Genomic DNA, 25,899 nt, shown 5'->3' on the forward strand with positions numbered 1-25,899 from the left:
ACAGAATCTTCCTTTTCTCAAAAAATACACTGGAGACAGTGGAAATGTAAAATTTGTAAGTTCTATACATGTTGGCTATAACAAGGATCGGTTTGTGTTGGAATCTCTTAAACAAAAGGTATGTCTAAGTTTGACCACAACATATTTCTGTCATTGCTTTTTCAGTAAACCTAATTTATTATATTTATGACCCACAGAAAAAAGACGATTTTACGCCGTTCCAGTTTCCAATGAGAAGGGTACCTGCAGTCTTCACTCATTCAAATAATACTACTAGATGGGTCAACATTAAAAAGAGTTGGGTAGCACTTAGATTTCTTTTCTGTTTTCTCTGGCAACAGATTGAAGTTCAGTTTGATTTCATTATCCCTCCAAATAAACTGCTGATTATTTCAACTGGAGTTAGTTTAGGACTCGTGCTCCTGATTGTAATCACAGTCGTGCTGTTTAAGGTGAGACTTAAAGACTTTTATCTTTATGTTAATTTAAGTGTAACTTGATTAAGCATATTGAAATAATGGTTTTACTATCTGGTCTAATGATTCTTTTTTTCTTTCGTCTCTCTCAAGTTGGGCTGCTTCAAGAGGAGAAAACTCACATATCACATACAACGAGAACGCATCAAAGCAACTGAAAATGTGGAGGAAACGAAAGTACAGATATTTCTAATATACAACTACAGTGAAGGAGTAAATTTGAACATCTAGAAAATGCATTTAATTGGTTCCTTAAAATCTCAACAATTTCTAATCTACCTAGCAACAGCTCAATGAGAAACAGTCCCAAAACCATCGAAAGAACCACTGAACTTTGAAAATGAAAATTGTCCATTTCCAAAGTTGATAAAATTCCCCTTCAAGCTCCTACACTAAGCCATGTGATTATGCCATGCGGGGGGGTTTTGTCTTTAAAAAAAACAAAACAAGAGACCAAGCTTGGACCAGTGTACCAAAGTAGATCATCACTGATTATGATTGAAACCCTAGTCCCATTCCAAAACCTTAAACTTTTGTTTTGGAGAATAGAAAATGATATTTCTTTCTAATAAAATGAAGTGTCTTTGATGAACAGAGAAAACCATGTAAGTGACTGCTTATCTTGTACTTAAAGTTCAGTTTAAAGGGCTATTTCATTATCATTTGAATGTATATTATTTGTGTCAGATCCTTGTATTGAGTTCCCTTAAAGACAATGGAAATGCCAAAACATTGGACACATTAGTGATGTCAGCTGCATTTATGATATCCTAATTATTAATTATATGATGTCTTTATTTCGATGTGTAGAACATATCGTTTTATGAGTTAAGAGTTGGATGTTTGAATAACAAGGAGAGTATTTCTGAGTAATGTAAAATGTGATGGAGTGGCTGTTTGGTTTCTCCTATGTCGAGATCCAAACTTTAAATAACTGCACAGCTATTATTTTAAAGGTTCGGCAGATGCTTTCGATTATATGAGCTCTAAAATGATATTTTATGATTTTTTTAAATGATTTTTTTTTCACATAATGCATATATAAGAATAATATGTCCTGTGCTTAGTAAATATGTATAGAATGAACCTAGAACTGAAACAAACTGAGTTCGTTTAGAAACGAATGAATTGCACTGATATTGTGAAGATTCACTGATGATTGTGAAATGCAAAGCTTGCATCTATGAACAACAGTCTGGGAAAATAATTATATTTGTGGTAATGGAAAATTATAATTCCACCATATGTGTCAGGGTCCTGGGACTGGGCGACCCAGGATCCCTGAGCAGTTATGTATTATATTATTATTATTATTATTATATGTATTTTGGTATTGCTGCTGCTCTCCTCCATGATTGTAGATGTGAGTGTGTGTGTTTATGTCTGCGGGGATGCTTGGAGGATGGAGCTCAGCCACCTGCAGGCCTGAGGGGTGTGGCCCTGCGGAAGGACTGGCCACACCCGAAGCCACACACCTGCCGCTGATCAGGGCTCGTCGGGGGAGCTACTTAGGAGAGTCTTGGAGCTCCCACCGACGCGGGATCATTGCTTGGGACTCCACGTTAGTTACCCAGTTTAGGTTTTGGTCGTGTAGTGTATGCCTGCCATTGTTCAGTGTCCTGACTGCTGCCGCTATTGTTTCCCGCAGGAGGAGCGTGGAGGGCTTAAGGAGCAGCGAGCACCGGGAGTGCAGACACGGGAGCAGAGAGCACTTGGAGGACACGACACGGGAGTCTGGGGAGAAACACGGGGATTTATTGTTGTTTGATATCACCCTCTGTAAATAAACACTGTCTATACGTAGAGCACCGCGCCTGGGTCCTCCTTCCCCACTCCTTCCACGGTGTGCCATGCCGTACCGTGACAATATGTCCCTTAGTACTTTTAGATGCTTTAAAAAAGTAAAAGATTTAACACTGAGATATTTGTGGTTTACTCAGTGTATATCTAACTGACATATGCAGTATGACAAGCTGCCAGCAGATGATCCCTGTAAAGGACTAGTACAATAGTCTCATGATGTCAGTATGATAAGAAGGACACCTCAATTCCAATTACATTTTGCGTAATAAATTAGGATATTTATATTCCGTTGAATTCCGTTTTCCAAATTTTGCCAGACATAATGGGACATAAACGTTGTTTTTACTGCCTTTTACTGTATATTTCATTTAACTCTTAGCTGTTATATGCCTGTTAAGGGGATGAAACTCTTTTGTTTTGCTCAGCTGTGGAAGAAGATGAACGTGTGGAGCGCTGACACCCTGTAGTCTCATACAAATTACACGGATGCTTGCAATAACTGCATATAGACCACTTTCACTCGAGGGGTGTGTTTGTAGTAAAATGCCAAACAAGGGACGTTAGGCTGCGTTGCATGCTGGGAAATAATTTTGTTGCTAGGAGACCGTAAACCTCATTCGGTGACGGTACAGCGCTTTGTAGCTAGTTTGACAAAGCTCTAAACACTAAGGCAGTTTAATTATTATTTTGAGAGAACAATAAGATATTCTGGTGCTGAATATTTGATTCGATAGCCTGCTTAAATACAAGGTGACTGCAATCACAACACTGTCATCAGGCATCAACGAAGTTGAAAACGTTTTCTAACTTAACGGTAGGTTCAGTACAGGCCAACTGTCAGTTCGCTTCGACGTTTTCCAGCGTTTTAAGTACGTGACTTTAGCTAGTTGCATCACACTGTGCACTTGCTTTTTGCACTTCCTGTCCTCTTGTCTTTTTACTCTCTCAGGGACGAGAATATGGACTCAACTACGAGGGGCGCGCAGCCGATCCTCCCTGCCCAAAGAAGTGCTAGTGGCTCCCCAGGTGGGTACATCCATTATTCTGTTCATTTGTGTTCATACAGCGCCAAATCACAACAACCGTCGCCTCAAGACGCTGTATATTGTACAGAGAAAACCCCAACAATCAGACGAATCCTTGAGCGCAAACACTTGGGACAGTAGGAAGGTAAACTCCCCATTTAACAGGAAGAAACCTCCGGCATGACCAGGCTCAGGGAGGGGCAGCCATCAAGAGTGTGAGAGTGTGGGGAGTGAGACAGGACAAAACACGGGCTGTGGAAGAGAGACAATAATAACCAATGAATAAATGCAGAGTGGTGTATTTAAATAAGGTGAATGAAGAAGAAACACTAAGTGCATTGTAGGAAGCCCCCAGCAGCCTTGGTCTATTGCAGTATAACTAAGCAGGCTTCAGGGTCACATGATCCAGCGCTAAACATATGCATTGCAAAAATAAATTACAGTTTTTAAGTCTAATCTTAAGAGTAAAGAGGGTGTCTGTGTCCTGAATCCAAACTGGGAGCTGGTTCCATAATAAAAGGGTCTAAAAGCCTTAAAGGTCTAAAAGGCTAGTCTCCTGTTTTACTTTTAAATATCCTAGAAACCTACAAGTAAACAACCAGTCTGACAGCAAAGTCCTATGGTCCTATGATGTCTTTAAGATAAGATGGGGCGTGATTATTCAAGACCTTGTATGTGATCAGAAGGAGTTTAAATTAAATTCTCAATTTAACAGGGAGCCAATGAAGAGAAGCTAATGCAGGAGAAATATGCTTAATCTCTCTAGTGCCTGTCAGTACTCTCACTATAGCATTTTGGATCAACTGAAGGGGTTTCAAAGCTTTTAGTTAATGAATTACAATAGTAACAAATATTTCTGGCACAACTACACCTACTGCATGGAGAAGATAAGGATCTAATGACGCAGAGACTCCAGCAACACTTAAAAGTAATGAGAAACAACTTTATTAAGTGACCAACACATTTCGGCTTGTAGCCTTCATGAGGGTCATTGTAAAATGTAAAACAGTTTGTGTTTAAGTAAAAGCCAGGAAACAGAAAACAATTTCAAATGGATAATTAAACCTTCACAAATAAACCAGCTGACCAACTGACATTTAACGAGGTGGTATTGGTCATTTAGTTAAGTCACAGCCCAAGTCACAGCCTTCGATTCTGGACTAAACCATTAAAGATTAAAAGGGGAGGGAAAAAATCCCCACATGTCTTAACGTAATACATACTCAAAATTACACAGAAAGATGCAAATAAGTTAATATAAAGAATAAAAAAAGATAAAATTTAAAAGTAAATATAAGTACAGGAACATTAAAAGAGGAAGATGATGGAAAAATGTAGTTAAAAAATCAGTTGGTCACTGAATAAAGTTGTTTCTCATTACTTTTGCTTGTGTAGTGTTGCGGGAGTCTCCGCATCAAATTAATTACAATAGTTCAGCCTAGAAGTAATAAATGCATGAAGTAATTTTTCAGCATCACCCTGAGCAAGAATGTTTTTAATTAAAGGGATCTTGCGTAAATGCAAGAAAGCAGTCCTACATATTTGCTTAATATGCACATTGAAGGACATTTCCTGGTCAAAACTTCAAGATTCCTCCCAGTGTTACTGGAGCCCAGGTAATGCCATCCAGAGTAAGAATCTGGTTAGACACCATTTCTAAGATTTCTATCTGAATTTAGAAACAGGAAATTAGAGGTCATCTAGGCCTTTATGTCTTTAAAAAGTCAACCTCTTTTGCAAATGTTAGGAATAAGTTTGGTTTCTACTTGATACTGTCACAGAGCTGCTGCAAAAGCTTCCTGAACTACAGAAGCCCCCTGACCCACCAAAGCCTCCATTCAGAGATCCCCAGGTGAGACTTGGCTTATTAAGTTCAAATGGTAGATGGTATGAGATCCAGTTTACTGTATACCCAGTGTCATCCATAGGAGTTTTTGCTTATCCATAAAATAAATGAAATGATAGGGGCTTTTGCATGTCTTTTGCTTTCCTTAAATGTAGGGTGTGTTGAAGAGATGTGTAAAACGAAACGAGCCCAGTGTTCTACATTTAAAAGCTCGCGAAGAGATGATTTTTCCAGGTTGGTACACAGAGCCACAGTCATCTAAAAGTCTGGAGCAACGGCGCCGTGAAGTTATCGACCTAACTTCTCAGCCATCCTCTAAAGATGCCACTGACCAACAGGTATTAGACGATAATATGTATGAAAAAAGCCTACTATGAGCTTTAATTTGTATCATATTTGCTACATCAGCATTTGTGGCAATTTGTTGCTTAATACTGTGTTGTACAATTTATTTAGTTTGGTTTGTTTGGGGGGTTTTTTTTAGAAGGTGCCTCTTACAGTGATAATGTAAACGTCTCAAAACTATCAAATATTCACCTGGGATTAAGGGTTTAAGGGATTCATTCTGCCTGGTTTCTAGGCTAAAACTGTATCCAACTATGCATTGCTTCACTTTTTGGAATTGCATTGTCTGCACAAGGGGCCACAGGTGACCATATTCCACATAGCCAGAGTGTAGTGGCGCAAGAACAAGTCCAACCATTGGGCCTTTGATGGGTGTCTTCGCCCTCTGTCTCCCCACGTTCCTGTCCCCCAGTTTGTTTTCACTGCTGAGCTATCCAATAAAGGCATAAACATGCCCTATTTTATGAAATCATGTGAATGCAATAACTGAAAAGGAAGTCACTGAGGATGTATGTCATAGCTGCATCTACTAGGAGGCTGAGGGGTTATTCTGGTGGCTGCCAGTGTTTATATATTTAGCAGTACACGCTTTGAGTTTTTTTAATCAAATCCAGATGAAATATTAACACTCATTCTTCTACATTTTTGTGTGCAAACTTTGGCTTTCACCAGTTCTGCACTTTGGAATGATTTAGTATATTTCAACAGCTTCAACATGTTCCTTAAATAATTCAATAATTACAGCAGTTCAACTCAAACCATTCAGCTTTCAGCATTCACACTGCATTTTCTTTAGGAAGTTAGTCAAGCTATCGTTATAAATCTTTTCACGTCCATAAAAGAATCAAACTGTTATGGGCTTATGCAGTTTTTTGCTTACCTTTAATGTAGGTTGTGCCAAAGAGGCTTGTGAGACCTAAGAAACCGAGTCTCCAACACTTAAAAGCCTCTGAGCAGTCATCCACACCAAAAGATCTGAAACAAAGGCACCATGAAGCTGTCCACCTACCTCCTCTGCCATCCACTAAAAATGTCCAACAGGTATGAGAAGTCAATAGGTATGATTTTAAAAAAGCTTGCCCTTTAAAATATTGTGTGACCAGCCCTTGTCTGATGTCGCAAGCATTGCACACACAGTACAGAAAGTACTCTAGTCTAGTATTTATAAGTTAAAGTTAGTTAAAGTAAATACTGTATCATAAAAGAGGTCCCTTGACATATTCAGGCAGCTTGATAATGTAGCGGTAACACTACACACCTTTGGAGTGGGAGTCGGAAGTTCGATTCCCACCCAGTATCCATTAAGTAAGGGTCCTGGTTAGACCCCCCATGCTAAAAACCAAGCCCTGGAATGGTGTGGCTACTTCTGCAGCCTGTCAGCAGCTCAGACGCGAAACATTTCACTGCGTATCGTACTCTGTATGATTGTGTAGGTGACAAATAAAGCTTGTTTGAGGAATTTGTAATAATGGTAGCATATTTTACATTAAAAAGCAATATAGTGCTGTAGTACATCAGTAAACAATATCTATAGTGTACAGTGAATAGGTAGTTCCAAAATATGTCTAAAGCAATTTTCTGTCATAATTGCCACTATAACTGGAAAACTTAACTTCTCTCTTCTTTCCTCAGCCCTTAAAGGGTGTGATGTCAACCCCCCCTCTCCCAAGGCTTCCCATTAAGAGTTATATACAGTGGGACTATACTTCCAAATCTCAACTTAATGAGTACCACAGTACTGACTTTGTTTTGACTGACAGTCAAACTGTGATTTCGGAGTCTGATGGTGATGATGCAGGATTGCTAATTGTGAAGCGCTGGGAAAAGAACGTATGCAAGCTGCGATGCATCCCCTTCTTTGCACGCTACAGACTATGGAAACCTTTCTATGTCTGGCACAGAAATGTTCGTGCCAACAAGATGACTTTGGCCAGGGAGTCACTACAAAAAAATTTGTTTATTGTCATCCCGGTATGTGTATGTACAAACTGAAGTCTGTTTTTAGTGAGCTCTAAATATTTTCAGAGAGAGAAAGTCTTTGAATTATACAGATTTTAATAAAAGTGTGGTTCTTTTATCATGTTCTTTACATTTGTCTATGTTAATCAGAATCTAAGTCCTGCACTGATGGATATTAGGAAAATGTGCTGCCAACTTATTGAAACAGGCTTCTGTCACGTGAAGAAAAAGTATGCATACACACTGCAGGAATTCCAGGACAGTAAGATCAAACAACTACAAGAGGTGCAGTTGTATAAGAACTTTTCATATATATATGTGTATGTGTATGTATATACTGATATTGTCTGTTTCATTACATTGGTTATAAGGTTATTATTACATTATTGCTTTCTTTCTTATTATCAGGCATACAGCGACCTGAAGGGGTTTCATGAACTAGTAAAGGAGGAGACAGTTTATACCTGTGGCCGCTACTTGATGGATGCTAAAGCTCGTGTTGGTGCGTACATGATGTGGATACTGTTTAAGACACATGCTGGTGGCCACGAACTAATTGCCACTGTGGCTATATAAGCCACATAGGTTAACCTTGGCTTGAAGACCTTTCTGAGCAGGTTGGAACTGGAGAGATAGTCTCTTCACTCTGAGAATCTGGGTTACAATGTAACCAACTGTTCTCTTTCATCTCTCTGTCTTACATATTTCATATGTAAGAGTCCATATGAACTCCATGTGTCCATAGGCTTATATGGACTCTGTATAATTCAAAGACTTCCTTCAGTGGACTCTGTAAGACACCATGAGAAAACCAAGCATATGCAGCTGTTCAGGCAGTTCAGGCATTAGGCTAGACCCCTGCTAGCCACATGGGCACGGTCTGGGCCTAAGTAATACACACACTTACCATGGCCACCCTCTATAGGCATATTTATTCCACAACTTAAATAGGTGTCGTCCACTGGGCTAGCCATATTCTGTCTGGGAAATGTGCTGGAGTAATTTGGGTAACAATCACACGTCATATACTTAATGTTATACAGGTTCTAAAAACTATGGGTGTGATGCAGTTTTCTGTCGCTGCGACTGTTGAAATGTGACTCTGAGAGTCAGGTAGCAATTGCCAACAGCACAATGTTTTTTTGTAACTGTCTGGTGAGTTGGGTAGGATGAATGAAAGCAGCCTGACTTTTCCTCTAACTGGCCAGATTTCACGTGGCAAAAATGGCTACGACAGCAGGTTGGTGAAGCACCCAAGCTTTTCACTAGTTTGTGTAGGGGGAGACAACAGCCATCTCTGAAGAGGTCGGGGTGACCAGCTCTCTTCTTACAATTTAAGCAGACATGCTGATGTTACGCACACTACACGCATTATAGGTACTTAAAGAGTATCCATGCTGCGCTGTGGGGATGTAGGTTGCAGAGATAGTCTTGACACAATAGAGAAAGTTGATTTGTATATCCAGATGTAGATCACAAAGTTCAAAGCCTGTTCATGCTCGGTTTGTCACAGAACAAGAAAAGAAGATCGCATCAGGGACCAACATGTCTTTTTTCTTCAACCACGTCATCCAGTGGGTGCATTTTATTTCTGTCTTTGCTTCCCAAAATGTAATATGTTTTCTGTATTGATTTGTATATTAAGCATACTGTACTTTTTTGTTTTAATAACAAAACACTCACATAAGTAAATAAGCAAAATGGCAAAAATACAGAACAGATAATCATGGCTCAAGCACATCTGTCACACTAACGATGTCTTTGTTTCTTACCTGCCCAGCTTTGTTCGACTTGTTGACTATTTGGTTATCACCACCTTGCACAGCTGTGCAGTGATTGCAGTGGATGAAATACTGACTCTCCTGCAAGTGCAGGCAGGTCCAACACCCAGCAATGCCATCATTCAAAGCTGGACCCTTGACTCAGACGCTGCCACTGACTGTACTGAAAAAGAGATGGATGAAAAGGTAGGGGAATTATTCAGTACAAGTAACTGTAAAAATATTGCATTTATTTTTGTAGCCATGAGAAATCAAGATGTCAAGAGAACACATTCTTGTTTATGCCAATATATGTATCTTCATCAGACTATTGAGTCAGAAGCTCCTCAATTCCATCCTGTATTCATGTCTGAGTTGATCCTGGACACAAACAGCTTGACTTATAAACCCTCTGAAGAGAACTTCTGGGTATGATTAGTTTTTACACTGTATAGTTTTTTTGTTTCTAATCAGAAAATACCCATCAACATTATGTTTCTATTTCCTACAGGAGACTGTTGCAGATTTTATCAAGCATTTTGAGAACATGGTGACGTCAGTTAAGGATCTTACTAAAGATCCTATTTTTAATTCAGTGATTGAACCTCAAAGGGGTGAGGTTAGTGACGTTCTTCAATCTATTTCAACATATTTTCAACCTGCCTCATATTTATACTTAAAATTGTCAGATTTTTTGATATGATTGAAGTATTATGGTTATGTTGAATTTTAATTTGCAATTAATATGGGATTTTATTTGAATGTTTTATATGTTTCTGGAAGGTGGTAAATAAATATGAAAATGCACCCTCTTTGAAAGTTATCCTAAACAATGACGTCTACCTGCAAAGTTTAAAGCAAAGCATCCAGGTCAGTGTTTTTACTGTGTTGTTTTCCTAAGGTCTCATGGCGTCCTGATAGCTTTGAACTGAGCTGCTGTATTTTTCTCCTTCAGAGGTCATTCCAGATTGTATTTGCTGCTGCAAACGTGTACTCACACATGTTTGAGCACTTTCTGAGAATCTACAAGGAGAATGAAAGTTTGGATCTGGATGCACTGCAGGGACAGGATCAAGGTAATGTGCAGTACATCAGCATCAACACTGTTAGAGCTTTCTGTAAATTTCTGTGTTTTTTGTCTTTGTTTTGAAAAGATAAAGGTTTTATTTGTCAGATAGTTGGACACTTAAAAACAGCACATTCATGTGTTGTCACTGGGTGTATCGTTGAAATATGACAAATGTCCTCCCTCATAATATGCTTTTTAATATTTATTTAACTTTTGCATTGGTCCTTTCGGTCCTTTCTTGGCCTGCTGCTTTTCTTTAATGCGTTTTTTTTTTTGTTATGGAAATGTTTTATAGTTTACTGCCCAGACAGGATCCATATGACTCAGTGTGATTTCAATTGTGTCCTTACAAAACATATTTCATTTTGTCTTTTAATACTTCAAGCTGTCACCAAATTCACATACCTTCAGAGACCATTACATATTATTATTTCTACTCCATTAAGAAAATTATTATTCTCTTCTTGTAGCCAGCAGTCAGTTTGCAGCAATATTTTGTTTTAGCATATTCATTCCACTCTCTGTTGAAGCCTCTATATCTTAGATCATAGCTTGGATCATAGACCCCACAGTTTGATTGTTCTCAGCAAATTAAATTGTTCTTTACAAGTTTGGCAGAGTCTCTCTACAAGTAAAAGTCAGTGTACGTAATGATATGGATATGACATGGAATCTTTCTTATCACTGTAGGTTTAGGTAACAGTACAGGGTCAATCAATTGTTGTAGCCTATACTATATTGATTTTTTAAAACATTTTTTTCATTCTTAGTTTGATGGTTGTTATGTTTATTTTAGAACACCTTACATTATAAATGCTTTTAATATTCTTGGGAAAACGTTCGGTCTAAAAAAGCAAAATGGGGATATTGGACATGTTTCTGAATAGGAGAAAATAAAATAAAGTCACGAAGAATAATAAGTTAATAAGTTTTACTTGTTAACTTATTGTTCTTGTGGTTTGTTTACAAAAAGCAAAGAAACCACAAGATACATGTTATTTCCTTTTTTGCTGATAATTCTTGATTTTATCTCACAGATTTATCCTTCTTTCAAAAAGCGCTCAAGTTATACCCCACACAGCAAAAGGAAGCCGCGGGTATTCAGCAGAGGACACATCTTGGTTTACTGGTTGTGGACAAAGGACAGCTCAAAGAGAAGCTTGTGTCATCTTCCCTCCGAAATCTGGAGGTTAGGATTAGCCTATCTGCACATGCATGCAATACACTCAATAAGTTAGTCCACTAAAATGTATTTTTTTTCCCATTATTATTTTGTTTTTTGTTTTTCATCTAAATTTTACTCTTGATTGTTTTGGAAACATTTGGAAATGTTTTTGACCATAAAATGTGATTTAAGGTCATCAATCACATGCTCACCCAACTCGCTAAGAGGAAAGTAGACGCCATAGTGACGGAAGTTTGTGAGGCCGAAGTTAAACTAGGTTTCAGTCCTTCTACTACAGCTCAGCTGGCTGACTTTCTCACATTTGTGGATGAGATTCAGGAGAGGGTGAGACGCTCCTGTTTAATAATCAAATCCGATAAACCAATAAAACAGCAGCTTGTTTTCTTTTTCCTCAGCTTCCTTTCTCTGCTTTACTTGACTCCATATTTCCATTTTTTGTTTTGCTAGATTATAGAAATAAAAGAAGAGCAGAAATCAGTATCCAAAATGTACGATCTGATCAACATGTACTCAGTTCCCACACCACCAGAAGATCTTGTGAAGTTTGCCGCACTGGAACCCTTTATTGAGTCGTTAAGCTCTGTCATGCTAAAGGCAGTGCTACAGCGGAATGGTACTATGGAAAAGTTTTGCAGCTGCTTGCAGAAGGATATAAAGGAAATCAAACAGGAGGACATGAAAATCCAGCTTAAATTGCAGGTATAAAAAGATGATGACTTTGTTTTTAATTTTGTTGTTATTTTTCTTTTTAATAATGCTAACTAATGGACAATTAAAAAAAACAAAATACATTTGGTATAATTAAAAACTTGTGGATTTCAATGTGTAGGATCCACAAATTCTAGACATCAATGCTGATTCATCACAAGTGCATCTGCTGTTGAGGGAGATCAAGATTTCCATAGAAAAGCTACAGGCCAAAGCATCCTCCTGCATAGCCTACCAGAAGAAATTCAAGGTATTTCTTCTTTCAATGTAAACATATTTCATAGAAATTAGATCAGGCCATAACAGTTTCAATGTGTGCTAAAAAAAAGTTGTTACTTTAATTTTGAAAGCCAAACTTCTGACCACCTGAAAACAACTTACTCTCCCATTCTCTGTTTTTAATTAATAAAGATGGAGGTGACCAAATTTGAGTCACTGGAGCAGCTGACGGCAATGTTCAAGCTAAAGCAGTTGCTCTGGACCTCTCTGGAGCAATGGGACCCTTTACAGAACGGATGGCAGCAGGTGAGGTGCAAACGTTTAATTCTATATCTACAGCACTGAAAGTAATTCTTTCACCACCTGCTCAATTTGTGAGTGGGCGCAGGGAGGTTTGGGGTCTTCACTCACCCCGGTTCTGTTAGCCGTCAGGGCTGGGGGGCTGGGAGGAGGTGCTGGCCGTCAGATTGGGGTCTGGGATGCGGGGCCTCCCTGCTACTGCAGATAAGGAGGTGGTCCGCTTGCCTCCACCCCAGAGAGAAGGGTTACATCTCCTGGGTCTAGGTGCGGCTTGCCCCTCTGAGGGCGGGGGTACCTGGACCTGGGATATAGAGTATGTTTGGGGAGTGCGACTATCTGTGCAGTGTCTATTTGTGTCTGTCTACACGTTGGGTGAGTGCCGAGTATTTGGTTGTGCATATGGGGTGGGAATGCACGTCTGTGTCCGCGTACGCCTGTTCGTCTGTGTCTATATGTCAGGTTGGGTCTTAGACTCAACCTCTCTGGGTACATCTCAGGCCCTCTAAAGTACGGAGGCCTATCTCCCCTCACCACACTCCCTGCCGGTGGCTGATGCCCTCAGACGTTGGTGTGTTGGTGGTCCTTGTCGTCTGGGGCTGGGCGCTCATGTATGTACCGGCTCACTCCTGGTGGCCGATTGGCGGGGCCTGGCGCCTGTGGCCCGGCTGGGCCCCTTCCGGGGGATGGGATGCCCTCAGGCCTCTGGCCTCTGGGCCTGAAGCTCGGTCCTCTCTGGCACAGCTGGCTGCCGGCAGAGCCCGCGGGCACGCCACCGCAACCCCCTCTGGCCTCTGCTCCGTACCCTCATACCCTGGAGGACAGGGCTGTGGCTCCCCACACTCCCTAGCAGATCGTTACATGGAGAAACCTTTGGAATACAAGCATGCTGATCCACACAGGTGTGCATACGGGTGTTCACAGACGCGGACTACACCTTTCTTGGCTGCTGCCTCAAAGCACATTGTGCGCTGTCTATCTTGCGTGCTGCACAATATCGTTTAATATTTAGTATCTACTGTTATCTACTGCTAGCTAGTTTGTTGTGATGGTGCTGTTTTTTATTATGTTGCTCTTTTTTTGTTTGCTTTCTCTTCTGTTTTTTTTCTCCATACAGGTGATCCAGGTGTTTTGCTTGTTTTTCTTTCTTTCTCTCCCTCTCTTTCTTTCATTCTTTCTCCCTGTCCTATCCCCCAGTCATGTCTGTCCCATTTGTAGCAACCGAAAATAAAATAAATACATAATTATAATAAAGGTCAATCAAATGGACCAATATGGCAAGGCCATGATGATCCACTTGGTAAAATAAATCCGCTTGGCATCTTTCTTGGCCTTAAGACAACAATTCTGATGACTAAAGATCCAAACGGGACACAAAAAAAGAAAAAGAAAAGAAAAAAAAAGAAATGTCTGCAGTCTGAATGTCTGAACATACACTCACAAATACAAATGTTAAAAATGTGGAGCTGCTTTAAACCATTTTCGTGTCACTATATAATGAAATAAAAGCTGTCTGTATTTGACAAATATTACCCTGTTACCAGGATGACAGACAGCTAGTATGAACCCACAGAGAACGTGACTTTTTGGAATTGAAATGAAAGTACTTTGACCCACCCACAGCTGAGCCGTGTCATAGAGGCCACTCTGTGTGTGAGTTTGTGTGTGTCAGTCCTTCATGTCAGCATTCATCAGTTTGTTTGTGACTGGCAGAAACTTTGATGGCAGCAGCACAGTTGACCATGAGTGGTGTCACAACTACCAAAGGCTTAGTTATGATTTTGACTCTGATGTGTCTGCTCCATCTTTCAAGTGCACTGATAAACAAGGACAAACTGGAGGAGCTGAAGGGAAATGTTGAAACATCACAAAAGGAAACTGCGAGAAGGAAGGCTGAAAATAATTTAGACAGAGCCTATGTTCCAGCTATCTTTGATGATTTTGGACGTCTCATGGATCCTTTGTGTGAAGTTATGAAGCCATTGTTGATTTCTACATCACTGCTTAGACCAGTGTTGGATGCAATGGATGACCTAAAGACTTGTGATGGCAACACTAACACAACTAGAAAATAATAAAGATGAAATGTAGCATGTTAGTCAGCGTCTGTCTCTGGTATTAAATGTTCTGTATCTGTAAACCTTCTCTTTCATACTGTGCTGCCTCAAAATCAAAGCTAACTGTACACTTGACTTATAAACTTTGACAAGAAAAAAAAACATCTAAATGATTCAGAGAAGACTTTGAAGAAATTGCTGTGGTTGGATAAAAGTAATATCAAGCTGGGACAGGGCCCTATACACAAAATCTTGGGAATTTAGTTCCCTCAGCCAGAACACTGAAGAACACTGTGGATGGATCTTCCAGCATGACAATGACCCTAACATACCACCAAGGCAACAATGGAGCGGCTAAATAGGAAGCACATTAATGTTATTGAATGGCCAATTCAGTCTGTTGACCTGAATCCCGATAGAAAAATCTATGGAAGGAACAGCCATGCGACTGTTAAGATAGCTCTAAATCTTTTAGGATTAGAGAGTTTTCCATTAAAGAGAAGTGGGCCAAAATCCCTCCTGTGTGCAAACCTGGTGATAAATTACGAGAAAAATCTTACCGCTGTGCTTACCAACAAAGGTTTCTCTGTAAAGTACAAAGTCATGTTTTTCTTCAGGAACAAATACTTTCACTTAATGATTTCAATTAATTACATGCAAAATAATTTATAACTTTTATGCACTGTTTATTTATATGGATATTTAGATGATATTCCGTCTCTCACCATGAAAACAAGACACTGTTCATTTCTTTGTAAGTGAGCCAAGTTACAAATTTAGCAGGGGATTAAATGATTATTTCCTCCACTGTATAGCAAGTCTGTCCATGCATACACTATAAAGTACAGTTTATAAATGAATGCCATTAGCTCTACTGTGTTCTTTCATTTTATCCATCACTAGAGCACGCTTCAACAACTGGACATGGAGCAGTTTAGCTCACAAGTCAACAAATACAACAAGTACGTCAACCAGCTTGAAAAGGGTCTGCCACGTAACAATATAGTTCCCTGTCTGAAGAACAAGGTGGACGTGATGATGCACAGAGTGGGTAGAAAAAAGTGTTATGAAATATCTCATATTTTTTGTTTCATAGATAATGTTGCCAGCAGCCTCTTTATAAAATCATACCACATTAAAATATGGGCTGAAAGTAATAGACTGTTTTTGTGACTGCCCAAGTGGTATTTATGTGTTCTTTTTTTTAGCTGCCTGCGATCACTGATCTTCGTAACCCATGTCTGAAACCGGAACATTGGAAGACTTTGGAGTCTTTGGTGGGGACTTCCCTCAATGTGGATGAACTTACCATAGCTGGTTTAGAGGAGCTCAGTGTTTTCTCATATGGCAAGGAGATTCAGGAGGTAAAATGTATATAATATGAGATTTGCTTGTTCTGCTTAGGAGACTCTGGGTACTACTGAGTACACAACACATCCTAATACCTAATAAAAGTTACAGATTGATTAGAGATCCCAAATTTATCAGCTCATCATTAAATTGCAACTATAGTTATGGCAAACTCCTTAGGAACTGACACAAATATTAACTTTTAGGTTTCAGGACAAGCTTCAGGTGAGGCATCAATGGAGACCATTATCACAAAGGTATGTGGGTTAAATATAACTATTTATACAGATATTACATCTCATTAAAAGTACTAAATTAGAAGTTACATTTACATATCTCTCTATTTAATATACTATCCCCACATTTTATACCCAAATATGAGTAAAAGCCACTCAAATGTTACTTGATTTCAGAGAAAAAATGCTAATCTATTAGTGTAAAAGGGAAGAAACAGTTAGCTACGTTTGCATAACCAATTAAAAAGACAAGATACGACACGTTACATGGCTATAACTATAATAGCATAAGAGCTCTAATGCAGCAGATGTTTCCACCATAGACAGGTTAACTGTTTTGGCTGCAGTGACAGATTTAGCACACTACTCAACACAATATCTACGCTCCTTTTGGAAATTCACGTTTATGGGAGAATAAACATGCATGCAAAACGATATTTAAGAAATTCCATGTGTTACTGCGTGTTGATGAAGCACTCCTAATGGGTCTTGCAGGTGGAGGATTTGTGGAAGAACACAGAGTTTACTGTGCTGTCCCATGGTGACACTAAGGATGTCTTTATCTTGGGAGGCACGGATGATATCCAGGTTGTGATGAGTTGCACTTTCATGCAGTCTATTGTAAAACATCACCAGTGTTTCAGTATCTCTAAATGTTTATGTTTCATCCCTCTGTGTTTATTTATGTGTGAAGGTACTCCTGGATGACAGCATTATCAGTGTGGGCGCAGTGGCATCCTCACGCTATGTAGCTCCCATCAAGGGGAGGGTCAAGAAATTGCTGACACAGCTGATCCTTTTTAACCAAACATTGGTAAAGTCTTTTAAAATAGTTTATTTCTAAGTGAAACTGGTTCAGCTGTAATAAAGGTTTGCTTTCTTAAATGCAGATCCAGTTTCATTCACATTGGCTTTCCTCAGTGGCTGTAGAAAAGAAAACAAAATACTTGCAAAATATATGATTTTTCAAAGTTTACTGAGTTCAGTAGATGGTTTAAGGGAACATTGTTGAGTTTTTTGTCTTTTTCATTAATTCCTATGCATTTTATATACTCTGTCTGCTCACTGTGTTTCTTTTTTTCCTTTCTAGGAGGAGTGGCTTACATGTCAAAGGAACTGGTTATACCTAGAAAGTATCTTTTTGGCTCCAGACATAAAGAGACAGCTGCCTGCTGAATCAGAAATGTTTCTTAAAGTTGACAAGTCCTGGGAAGAGATCATGGCTAAAGTTAACTGGATGCCCAATGCTTTTGATGCAGCCACACAGACTGGTATGTGACTGTAAATGATTCATGACAGACGCGACTGTGTTTCAGCGGTTTTCAGCATTCTTCATTTTCATGGTTGCTGTTTTACACACACGGCTGTAGCTTTGCAGCTCACAGCTGAACACATCACCCACAACAACAACAAAAGACAGACAGGACCCAGTTCAGACTTTAAGCCGGCGAGGCATGATTGCGGATGTCGCTCAGGTGTCGTCTGTGTGGTCTGCGGTGCCCCTGCAGCGCCACAGTGACCAAACACGATGCATTAAAACAGCATTGTAGGGATGTTAATGCTGAAAGACGAAGGCAGAATTACTGTACATGCAAATACATGCATTCATGAAGGCGACTATGCTGACACACTGCATACAAGCCTGTTGTTTTATTCCAAAAGGTCTGTTGGAGACTTTGCAGCAGAACAATGCTCTTTTGGATGAGATACAGAAGTGTCTGGAAGCTTACCTGGAGTCCAAGAGAGCCATCTTCCCAAGGTACTATGCACACATGATTTGTTTGTTTGTTACATGATAGAAAAGCAGGCCTGTACACTGTATTGCAGCTAGAAGCCTCAGATAAGAGTAGAAAAACAATGCTGTCAACACCAGACACCAGCAACTAGTATCTTCAGTTCCCAGACATCCCAGTTAAAATAAGATGGGATGCTACACAGTCATAAACACGGCCCTGTCCTCATTTTTTTTAAATTTGTTGTGACATTTGATGTTTTCTGTTGTGTGAATAAAATATGGTTGTATGTGATTTTAAAATCCCTTATTCCACCACGCCAAGTATATCATATTTGATATGCAAGTTTTGTGCATTCTTTGAGTTTTTGAGACTTCTACAACAACAGTGTAAATTTTGAATTTACACACATTTTGAATGGACTGTTTTAAACTTCACTTTGCTTGATCTTCATAAAAATCTCATGCTGCCAATTGATTCATAAAAATCAATCGGCAGCATGTTTAATTTTTAAATGCAATTAAAGATGCGGAGTTTGAAAGATTATTTGTGGATGCCGCGGTAATCTGGGTTCACCAAAAGTACATTTTGAAAGCAACAATTTTCATGTTTAGTCTATCGACATCTGATTGAAGATCATGGCAATGTAATATTCTTTTCCTTCCTTTAGATATGTTTCATAGACAATCTGATCTCTTAATGTCTAATTATTCATATTTTACATTTTTTGTTTTTAGAAAATGACAAACATTATTGTTAGATTGTTTGCATGCTGTGCTATGTACCTTTTGTCTGTGACTTACAGGTTTTACTTCTTATCCAATGATGAACTGCTAAAGATTCTTGCTCAGACACGTAACCCTCAGGCAGTGCAGCCTCACCTCAGGAAGTGTTTTGATGCCATCACTCGACTGGAGTTTGCTTTATTGCCTGAAGAACCTTCTGGTGCTCCAGAAATGTTGGATGATGGAGAGCAGAAGACCATATATAGCACAGACATCCTGAATATGGTGTCCCCTGAGGGAGAAAAGGTCAGGCTTGAGGAACCTTCAGTCATCTGGTCATTATTATCTGTGTTTTATTCTGCATGTTATTCTCTCTTTAGGTCTTTGTTATAAAGTAGAAAAACTTTCTGATGTTTTTTACTCATTTGGCAGGTTAGAATTCCTAAATTGAACCAGTCATTGAGATACAAGTAAGATATGATTCTTAGGTAGCCAGTCATTTGAAAGCAAGAAGCTCACATGCACAAAATCTAAGAGAACAGTCTTAAAGAATAATATTATATCCTAATCACAAAGTATATGTAATTTTTAATGCAAGTGTGGATTTTATAGTTTGAGCTCTCTTTAATAAATACTACTTCTCTCTCACTTGGCAACCATCTTAGTATAGTAAGAACTACTGTATCTCAAGTGCAAGGACTTAGCAAGTATCAATTAAGGCATAAAAGGGACATCCCAAGTCTTAGTTTGCACCCAAAACTAGAAACATAATAAGACATGAATGGTGATGTTATCATGGACATTTGTTTTACAAGAATTCTTTTGTTGACATCTGTTTGCTGCTCTGGGTTTTCTTATTCACATGAAAAACTCCAGTCTTTGCTCAGGTGTCAATTACAAAATAGTATAATAAGCACAAGAGGTGTAATCAAATCCTCAACCCTAACTGATTCTGTGGTTCTGTGCTTGAAGGTGGGTTTGGCTAAAGGTCTGAAAGCACAGGGAAATGTGGAAGACTGGCTTTGCAAAGTGGAGGAGGCTATGTTCTCCTCACTGCGACAGCTCAGCAAGGCTGCCATTGTAGACTACCAGAAGAAGTCTAGAGAGGAATGGGTGGTGGCAGGACACCCGTCACAGGTACACAAATACACGAACACACACACACACACGTGTGTTAAAGGAAAGTTGGGTGCTAGAGCCTTTTAGACTTTCGAAGGAGCACAGGTGCATGCTATCCTGTGTATAGTCATTTATTAGATTGGCACTGGAACAGATCAGGAAATCATTACTACTAAATTCCATTTTATAGGTATATTAACAATTAGCACTGCATAACTGTTTATGAGTCAACCAGACTCTTGCTGTCATATCTAAAGCTTTCATAGGTTTCTCAATTTATTTATATACTTTTTTGATACTTTTTGCTCAGTTTTGTTTATAAAAGATTTAACTTCACTTTGTCTTTATGCCCACCAGGTGGTGCTGACCATATCACAGCTGATGTGGTGCAGGGACATGGATGCGTGCCTGGAGGGAGACCATGACCATTTTGCTGCCTTGCAGAAATTTGAAGGCACCAACTTTGAAGTAAATCACAGTACAGATTCTTTTACTGCTTCTTTAATTCTGTGGTTACATTTTAACCTCATCAAACAAACCTGGACTTTTTTTGCTCTTTAATTTCAACGTTATAACCCAAGGATGCTTGCTTGATTATGTTTCTGTGCACTCCAGAGACTGAATGCCCTAGCAGCATTGGTACGAGGACAGCTCCCTGCTTTACATCGTAATATCATCACAGCCCTCATCACCATTGATGTTCACGCTAGAGACATAGTCACTGATCTAGTTCGACAAAAGGTACAACAGTGTAGTGTTAGCGGGACACTGACTATAGTTACCTGATTTTTCCTGTGATCAGTGTTATAAAAACAAAAACAAGTTAGTAACAAGTCACCACCTTCAACTGACTTAAGGTTTTCTTCAGGTTGACAACAGGTCCAGCTTTGAATGGCAGAGACAGCTGCGCTACTACTGGGACATGGACCTTAACAACTGTGTAGCCACAATGGCACTGTCCACTTACATTTATGGCTATGAATATCTGGGAGCTTGTCCTAGGCTGGTCATCACACCACTCACGGTAATGGAGAATATAAAACTACATTCACACAAATGTAGAGTTCCAGTTGTAAGTATATTTAGACTGTTCTTCAATTTTGTGTGATACTTAAATAAAAAATGTCTAAGAATTCAATTTTAATTTAATTTAGTGCCAATTCACAACAACAGTCACCTCAATGTGTTGTAAGGTAAAAGTAAGACCCTATGATTTTATAAAGGAAACAATCAGATGACCCCTTTTAGCAAGCGTTTGGTGACAGTGGGAGGAAAAAGCTCCCTTTTAGCAGGAAGAAAACTCATGTAGATCCAGGTCCAGCGAGGGGCAGCCATCTGCCATGATTAGTGGGGGGTGGGGAGAAGGAGAAAGCAGCGGAGAGGGACAGGACAGAAGACACTGTGGGAGAAGGAGGCAGAGTTTAATGATTAAATGCAGGAGTGCTGTAAAAACACAATGGAATACATACAGTCAAACGGGCCACAAAACAAAATACTAGCAAAACCCCCATATGCTACTGGCAATAACTTATCATTAGAATCAAAATACAGATTATATATCCAAAACTGTTTAGATAAATGTAAAAATTAGTTAGAAAAACTTACACTTGGCATATTTTTGTAAACACTGTTTTATTTCATTTAGACTTCTTTAAGTGTTAGTTGTTTTATCTGTCATCTTTTTAAATTCTATAGAAACATGGATCCTTTTCTTCATTTTTGTGTTTCTCTGTCTGCCTTGGGACGCAGGACCGTTGCTACCTTTGTCTTATGGGAGCTCTTCAACTGGACTTGGGAGGTGCTCCTGCAGGGCCGGCAGGGACGGGCAAAACAGAGACCACAAAGGACTTGGCAAAGGCGCTGGCCATCCAGTGTGTGGTCTTTAATTGTTCAGATGGACTGGACTATAAGGTCAGCTACAAGGAGTTTTATGAACCTAGATCGCTTTTTTGTCATTGCTAGACTACACCTGAAATAGATTACAGCTGGACAGGTGCTTGGAATCACTGTGACCAGCATAAAGGGCCGTTTCTGGTATTTTATAAGCCTGTTTATGAACTGCAAATAACTTTGAACAATGCTTTATGTCATCCATTAAAGTAAAATTACTGATGTCCTATTTACAAACACAAAAGATGTACAAAATCCTCTTTGAATAATTACACTTAACAGTGGAATTGAGTATTTGCCACTATTTGGAAGATAAGAGTAGTAACTACTTTTCAAGTCTTGGTATTCCACACATAATATCTGTTTTTAATGAATCACAATATTCTTATACAGATGATGGGTCGGTTCTTCAGTGGGCTGGCACAGTCAGGAGCCTGGTGTTGTTTTGACGAATTTAACAGAATCGACATTGAAGTGTTGTCTGTCATCGCTCAGCAGCTCATAACCATAAGAAATGCCAAAGCTGCTAAGGTATACAAACACATGCACACAGTTTTGCAAGAAAAAATCGGCTGTCATGTCCTAGAGTCACCTCACATAAAGTTAAATATTTCAAGTCTAATTTGTTGTTTTGATATTTCTGGCTTTTGATTTACAAAATACAAATTAGTAAAAGTTTAATTTAATTTCAAGTTTGTTATAAGTTACTCAAATTTGAATTGCCACCAGGTTGAAGACACCGAGTGTATGATCACGTCCATTTTTACCACCATTTCCTCCACTGATTTCGGGTGTTGGTGATAGTTGGTCCACTGTGTTTTATAAAGGCCAAAGTCAGATTTTAGAGTATTTCACCAACTGCTGACAAGCTGTATGGAGGTGCCAATTTCCTTTTCCAGTAGAAATAATTACCTGCCATTATTAATTGCAGTGCCAGACTTACTAGCAGATGGATTGCTGGCCATATTATAACTCTCCTTGAATAGCCATGGGTATTACAGTAGATGGGGTGTTGTCAAGAGGAAGATACAAAAGACTGCACTCACACTTTTTTTAACCCTTATTTAACCAGGAAGTGAACATCTTAAAGAAATACAGAAATACATTTCTGTATTGTAAAGCCTTATTTGATTGCGCTTAAGAAAAATGGATGGATGGATGGATATTTCACTTTATCCATAGTGAGTATATAGTTTAGGATAATAAAGTTGACCTTTTACTAACAAGAGTGTCTCTTTTATCTTTGTTATGTAGCTGTCAAGGTTTCTATTTGAGGGCCGGGAGATCAAGCTGGTGATGACATGTGCTGCATTCATCACTATGAACCCAGGCTATGCTGGAAGAACAGAATTACCCGACAACCTTAAAGCTCTCTTTAGACCAATAGCAATGATGGTTCCAAACTATGCTCTTATTGCAGAGGTAACTTCCAGTTTGTGTGTTTATGTGTCTTATTCTAAATTCTCTGATATTTCTCCACAGAATAAGCTATCATTTTCCCTCTTTTATTGACTTAAGCTCAGCTGCATTTGTTTCTCTGTTCTCCCTCCAGGTGATTTTGTACTCAGAAGGATTTGAGTCTAGTAAAACCCTTGCAAGGAAGATGACCCAGATGTACAAGCTGTGCTCAGAGCAACTGTCCCAGCAGGACCACTATGACTTTGGGATGAGAGCTGTCAAATCTGTCCTGGTCATGGCAGGGTCAGAGCATTACACGGACACATATGCATTGAATAATCAGGGCAGACAACCATCTTCTCTGAAATGTCTTTCTGCGACTGCTGTGATTTTAAATAGTCTCACACACATATACATGGATATGTTTAGCATTTACCATTTTGTGTATTCTGAAGCTACATGTACATTATGTTTACTGTGACATGTTTCACATTTTAAGTAGATAATTTGTTTTTCAAGACAAAGTGCTGCTGTCCACAATAAGACCAGTGAAACTGGTGATACTGGTGATTACTCAGATTAGAGGCTAAGAGCTTAGGATCAGAATCAGACTTTATTTATCCCCAAGGGGCAATTAAGAGCTCCCAGCACTTCCTCATTTAAACTCTAGTTCCTCTCTGAAAAAAATAATTTACATTTATTTTATTTATTTGATGCTTGTCATAACAAAGTGTTTGAAACACATGAAGAGATGAAGAAATGACACATTTTGTAATTACAACTATTTAAATGAACTACTTTAGAAGAGATGCTCATACTGGTTCTTTAACCATGCGGGTTTCCTTTTATATTTTATCAATTTTTTGTGAATATGACCAATATGAAGACAAAAGACAGATTTTAGGATGCCCATTACTAACACAGAACTATTTTCATTGTATAGCAATTATTTGCGAACCTGGAGTGACTCTGCAATATTAAATATAAAAAAATGTTTAGGTCACAAAGAAATCCATATAATTTTTAATGTTTGCTCGTAGGTCACTGAAGAGAGAGAATCCTCACCTTAGTGAGGATGTGGTTCTAATTAGAGCACTGAGAGACTCCAACCTGCCAAAGTTCCTCACTGATGATGCCGTGCTGTTTGGGTAAGTCTATCTGACATTGTAAGGGACTGTTTCTTGCTCTGCAGCATAGGGATTTATACATTTGGCTGCGAAAGATCCTTATTACAACCCTGGGCGCAGACACAAATCCTTTTGGGGTTGTGTCCTCTGCCAAATTAAACATGTGGAGCTACCCACCGTGGTGAATAAGGGAGCAATAACTGAAGTAGCTTTGTTATTTCTTGTTAAACTGCACAATAACAGTAAGAACATTAAGTTCTAAAAGTAAGAGTTTGTATGGTACCTCTTCTTTCTTTTTTTTATATATCTGTATGTTTATGTTCATGGCAATCTTCCATTCCTTTCCAGTGGTATCCTGTCAGACCTGTTTCCTGGTGTTTGTATCCCTGAACATGACTATGGTGTGCTACACTCAACCATTGTGGAGTCTCTGGTTAAGCGAAACCTTCAACCGTTGGATAGCATGACTAAGAAGGTAGAGTACAAGTGGAAAATATTCCAAGACAGACACTTCAGCTCAGTTAATTCCAGCTGCAGACGTAAATCTTTTTAAAAGATCAGAAATATTTTGAGTATTTAAAAAGCCTGTTCCTCTTATCTTCCTATTAGGTGATCCAGCTTTATGAGACCATGTCAGTTCGCCATGGAGTTATGTTGGTTGGACCAAGTGGTGGAGGTAAGACCACTGTCTACACCATCCTGGCAGACACTCTGGAGACCCTCCATCTCAAAGGACACCAGGCTGTCAACCCCTTCTATCAGCCTGTCAAGACCTATGTGCTCAATCCAAAATCTGTCTCAATGGGAGAGCTCTATGGAGAGGTACAGCACACAGGAGACTAAATCTGACATCAGCAGTATTTCCTTTTCTCTCACTGCAATTATTTATTTAACTTTTGTGTCAACCTCTCAGATTAATACTTTGACATTGGAATGGCGTGATGGACTGATGGCACTGAGTGTCCGTGACGCAGTCAGTGACACTAGTGATGACCACAAGTGGGTTATCTGTGATGGACCAGTTGATGCCCTTTGGATCGAGAACATGAACACTGTATTGGATGACAACAAGATGCTCTGTTTGGCCAACAGCGAGCGAATCAAACTTACTCCATCCATACACATGGTGTTTGAGGTTAGAGCCAAACAGAGTGAAAGTGGAACTGGATCACTTTTGTTGACAGTAAATTGGATTATAAATTAATTTGCAGGGTCTTAAACATGAGCTCAAGAATAAACATTTAATGCTTTACTAAGAATATGAAGCTGGATTATAATGGACTCTCTTATAATAGGAGCTTGTAAATCTTAAGTCGTCTTCATAATGTGTATTTGCAGGTTCAGGACTTGGCTGTGGCATCTCCAGCCACAGTAAGTCGCTGTGGAATGGTTTATGTTGATCCTGATGAGCTCAAGTGGATGCCCTACGTGCAGACATGGATTACTGGGCTAGGGGACAGGGTATGTGCATGTTATATCTCCAAATTCTAGATTTCTCTTATATTATACAGATAGGATCTTAAGTATTTTGACAGCTGCTCCTTTGCTTCTCCATGGAACTGCGCAGCCTC

At 39.2% G+C, this 25,899-nt stretch overlaps 1 protein-coding gene across 1 annotated transcript in view; it reads left to right on the top strand.

The window, feature by feature from the left end:
* Nucleotides 1–709: 709 nt before the first annotated feature.
* dnah6 (dynein, axonemal, heavy chain 6) overlaps nt 710–25,899 on the top strand; it is a 55,811-nt gene continuing 30,621 nt past the window's right edge. The window contains exons 1-41 of the mRNA XM_024802720.2: nt 710–2,037; nt 2,125–3,093; nt 3,229–3,305; nt 5,086–5,156; nt 5,306–5,488; nt 6,387–6,536; nt 7,128–7,466; nt 7,605–7,739; nt 7,863–7,956; nt 8,968–9,028; nt 9,235–9,421; nt 9,542–9,643; nt 9,726–9,833; nt 9,998–10,084; nt 10,170–10,290; nt 11,321–11,472; nt 11,641–11,793; nt 11,917–12,168; nt 12,299–12,427; nt 12,589–12,702; nt 15,654–15,797; nt 15,959–16,114; nt 16,307–16,357; nt 16,832–16,924; nt 17,031–17,150; nt 17,427–17,607; nt 17,999–18,095; nt 18,875–19,100; nt 19,767–19,931; nt 20,271–20,381; nt 20,529–20,654; nt 20,782–20,937; nt 21,663–21,824; nt 22,197–22,334; nt 23,058–23,225; nt 23,356–23,504; nt 24,242–24,349; nt 24,677–24,803; nt 24,938–25,150; nt 25,242–25,463; nt 25,667–25,789. Coding sequence (XP_024658488.2) covers nt 3,239–3,305; nt 5,086–5,156; nt 5,306–5,488; nt 6,387–6,536; nt 7,128–7,466; nt 7,605–7,739; nt 7,863–7,956; nt 8,968–9,028; nt 9,235–9,421; nt 9,542–9,643; nt 9,726–9,833; nt 9,998–10,084; nt 10,170–10,290; nt 11,321–11,472; nt 11,641–11,793; nt 11,917–12,168; nt 12,299–12,427; nt 12,589–12,702; nt 15,654–15,797; nt 15,959–16,114; nt 16,307–16,357; nt 16,832–16,924; nt 17,031–17,150; nt 17,427–17,607; nt 17,999–18,095; nt 18,875–19,100; nt 19,767–19,931; nt 20,271–20,381; nt 20,529–20,654; nt 20,782–20,937; nt 21,663–21,824; nt 22,197–22,334; nt 23,058–23,225; nt 23,356–23,504; nt 24,242–24,349; nt 24,677–24,803; nt 24,938–25,150; nt 25,242–25,463; nt 25,667–25,789 — 5,541 coding nt within the window. The 5' untranslated portion in view covers nt 710–2,037; nt 2,125–3,093; nt 3,229–3,238. The remainder of the gene's footprint in view (nt 2,038–2,124; nt 3,094–3,228; nt 3,306–5,085; nt 5,157–5,305; nt 5,489–6,386; nt 6,537–7,127; nt 7,467–7,604; nt 7,740–7,862; nt 7,957–8,967; nt 9,029–9,234; nt 9,422–9,541; nt 9,644–9,725; nt 9,834–9,997; nt 10,085–10,169; nt 10,291–11,320; nt 11,473–11,640; nt 11,794–11,916; nt 12,169–12,298; nt 12,428–12,588; nt 12,703–15,653; nt 15,798–15,958; nt 16,115–16,306; nt 16,358–16,831; nt 16,925–17,030; nt 17,151–17,426; nt 17,608–17,998; nt 18,096–18,874; nt 19,101–19,766; nt 19,932–20,270; nt 20,382–20,528; nt 20,655–20,781; nt 20,938–21,662; nt 21,825–22,196; nt 22,335–23,057; nt 23,226–23,355; nt 23,505–24,241; nt 24,350–24,676; nt 24,804–24,937; nt 25,151–25,241; nt 25,464–25,666; nt 25,790–25,899) is intronic.

This window comes from Maylandia zebra, linkage group LG6 (genome assembly GCF_041146795.1).
Source record: "Maylandia zebra isolate NMK-2024a linkage group LG6, Mzebra_GT3a, whole genome shotgun sequence".
In the NCBI taxonomy this organism is placed as follows: domain Eukaryota; kingdom Metazoa; phylum Chordata; class Actinopteri; order Cichliformes; family Cichlidae; genus Maylandia; species Maylandia zebra.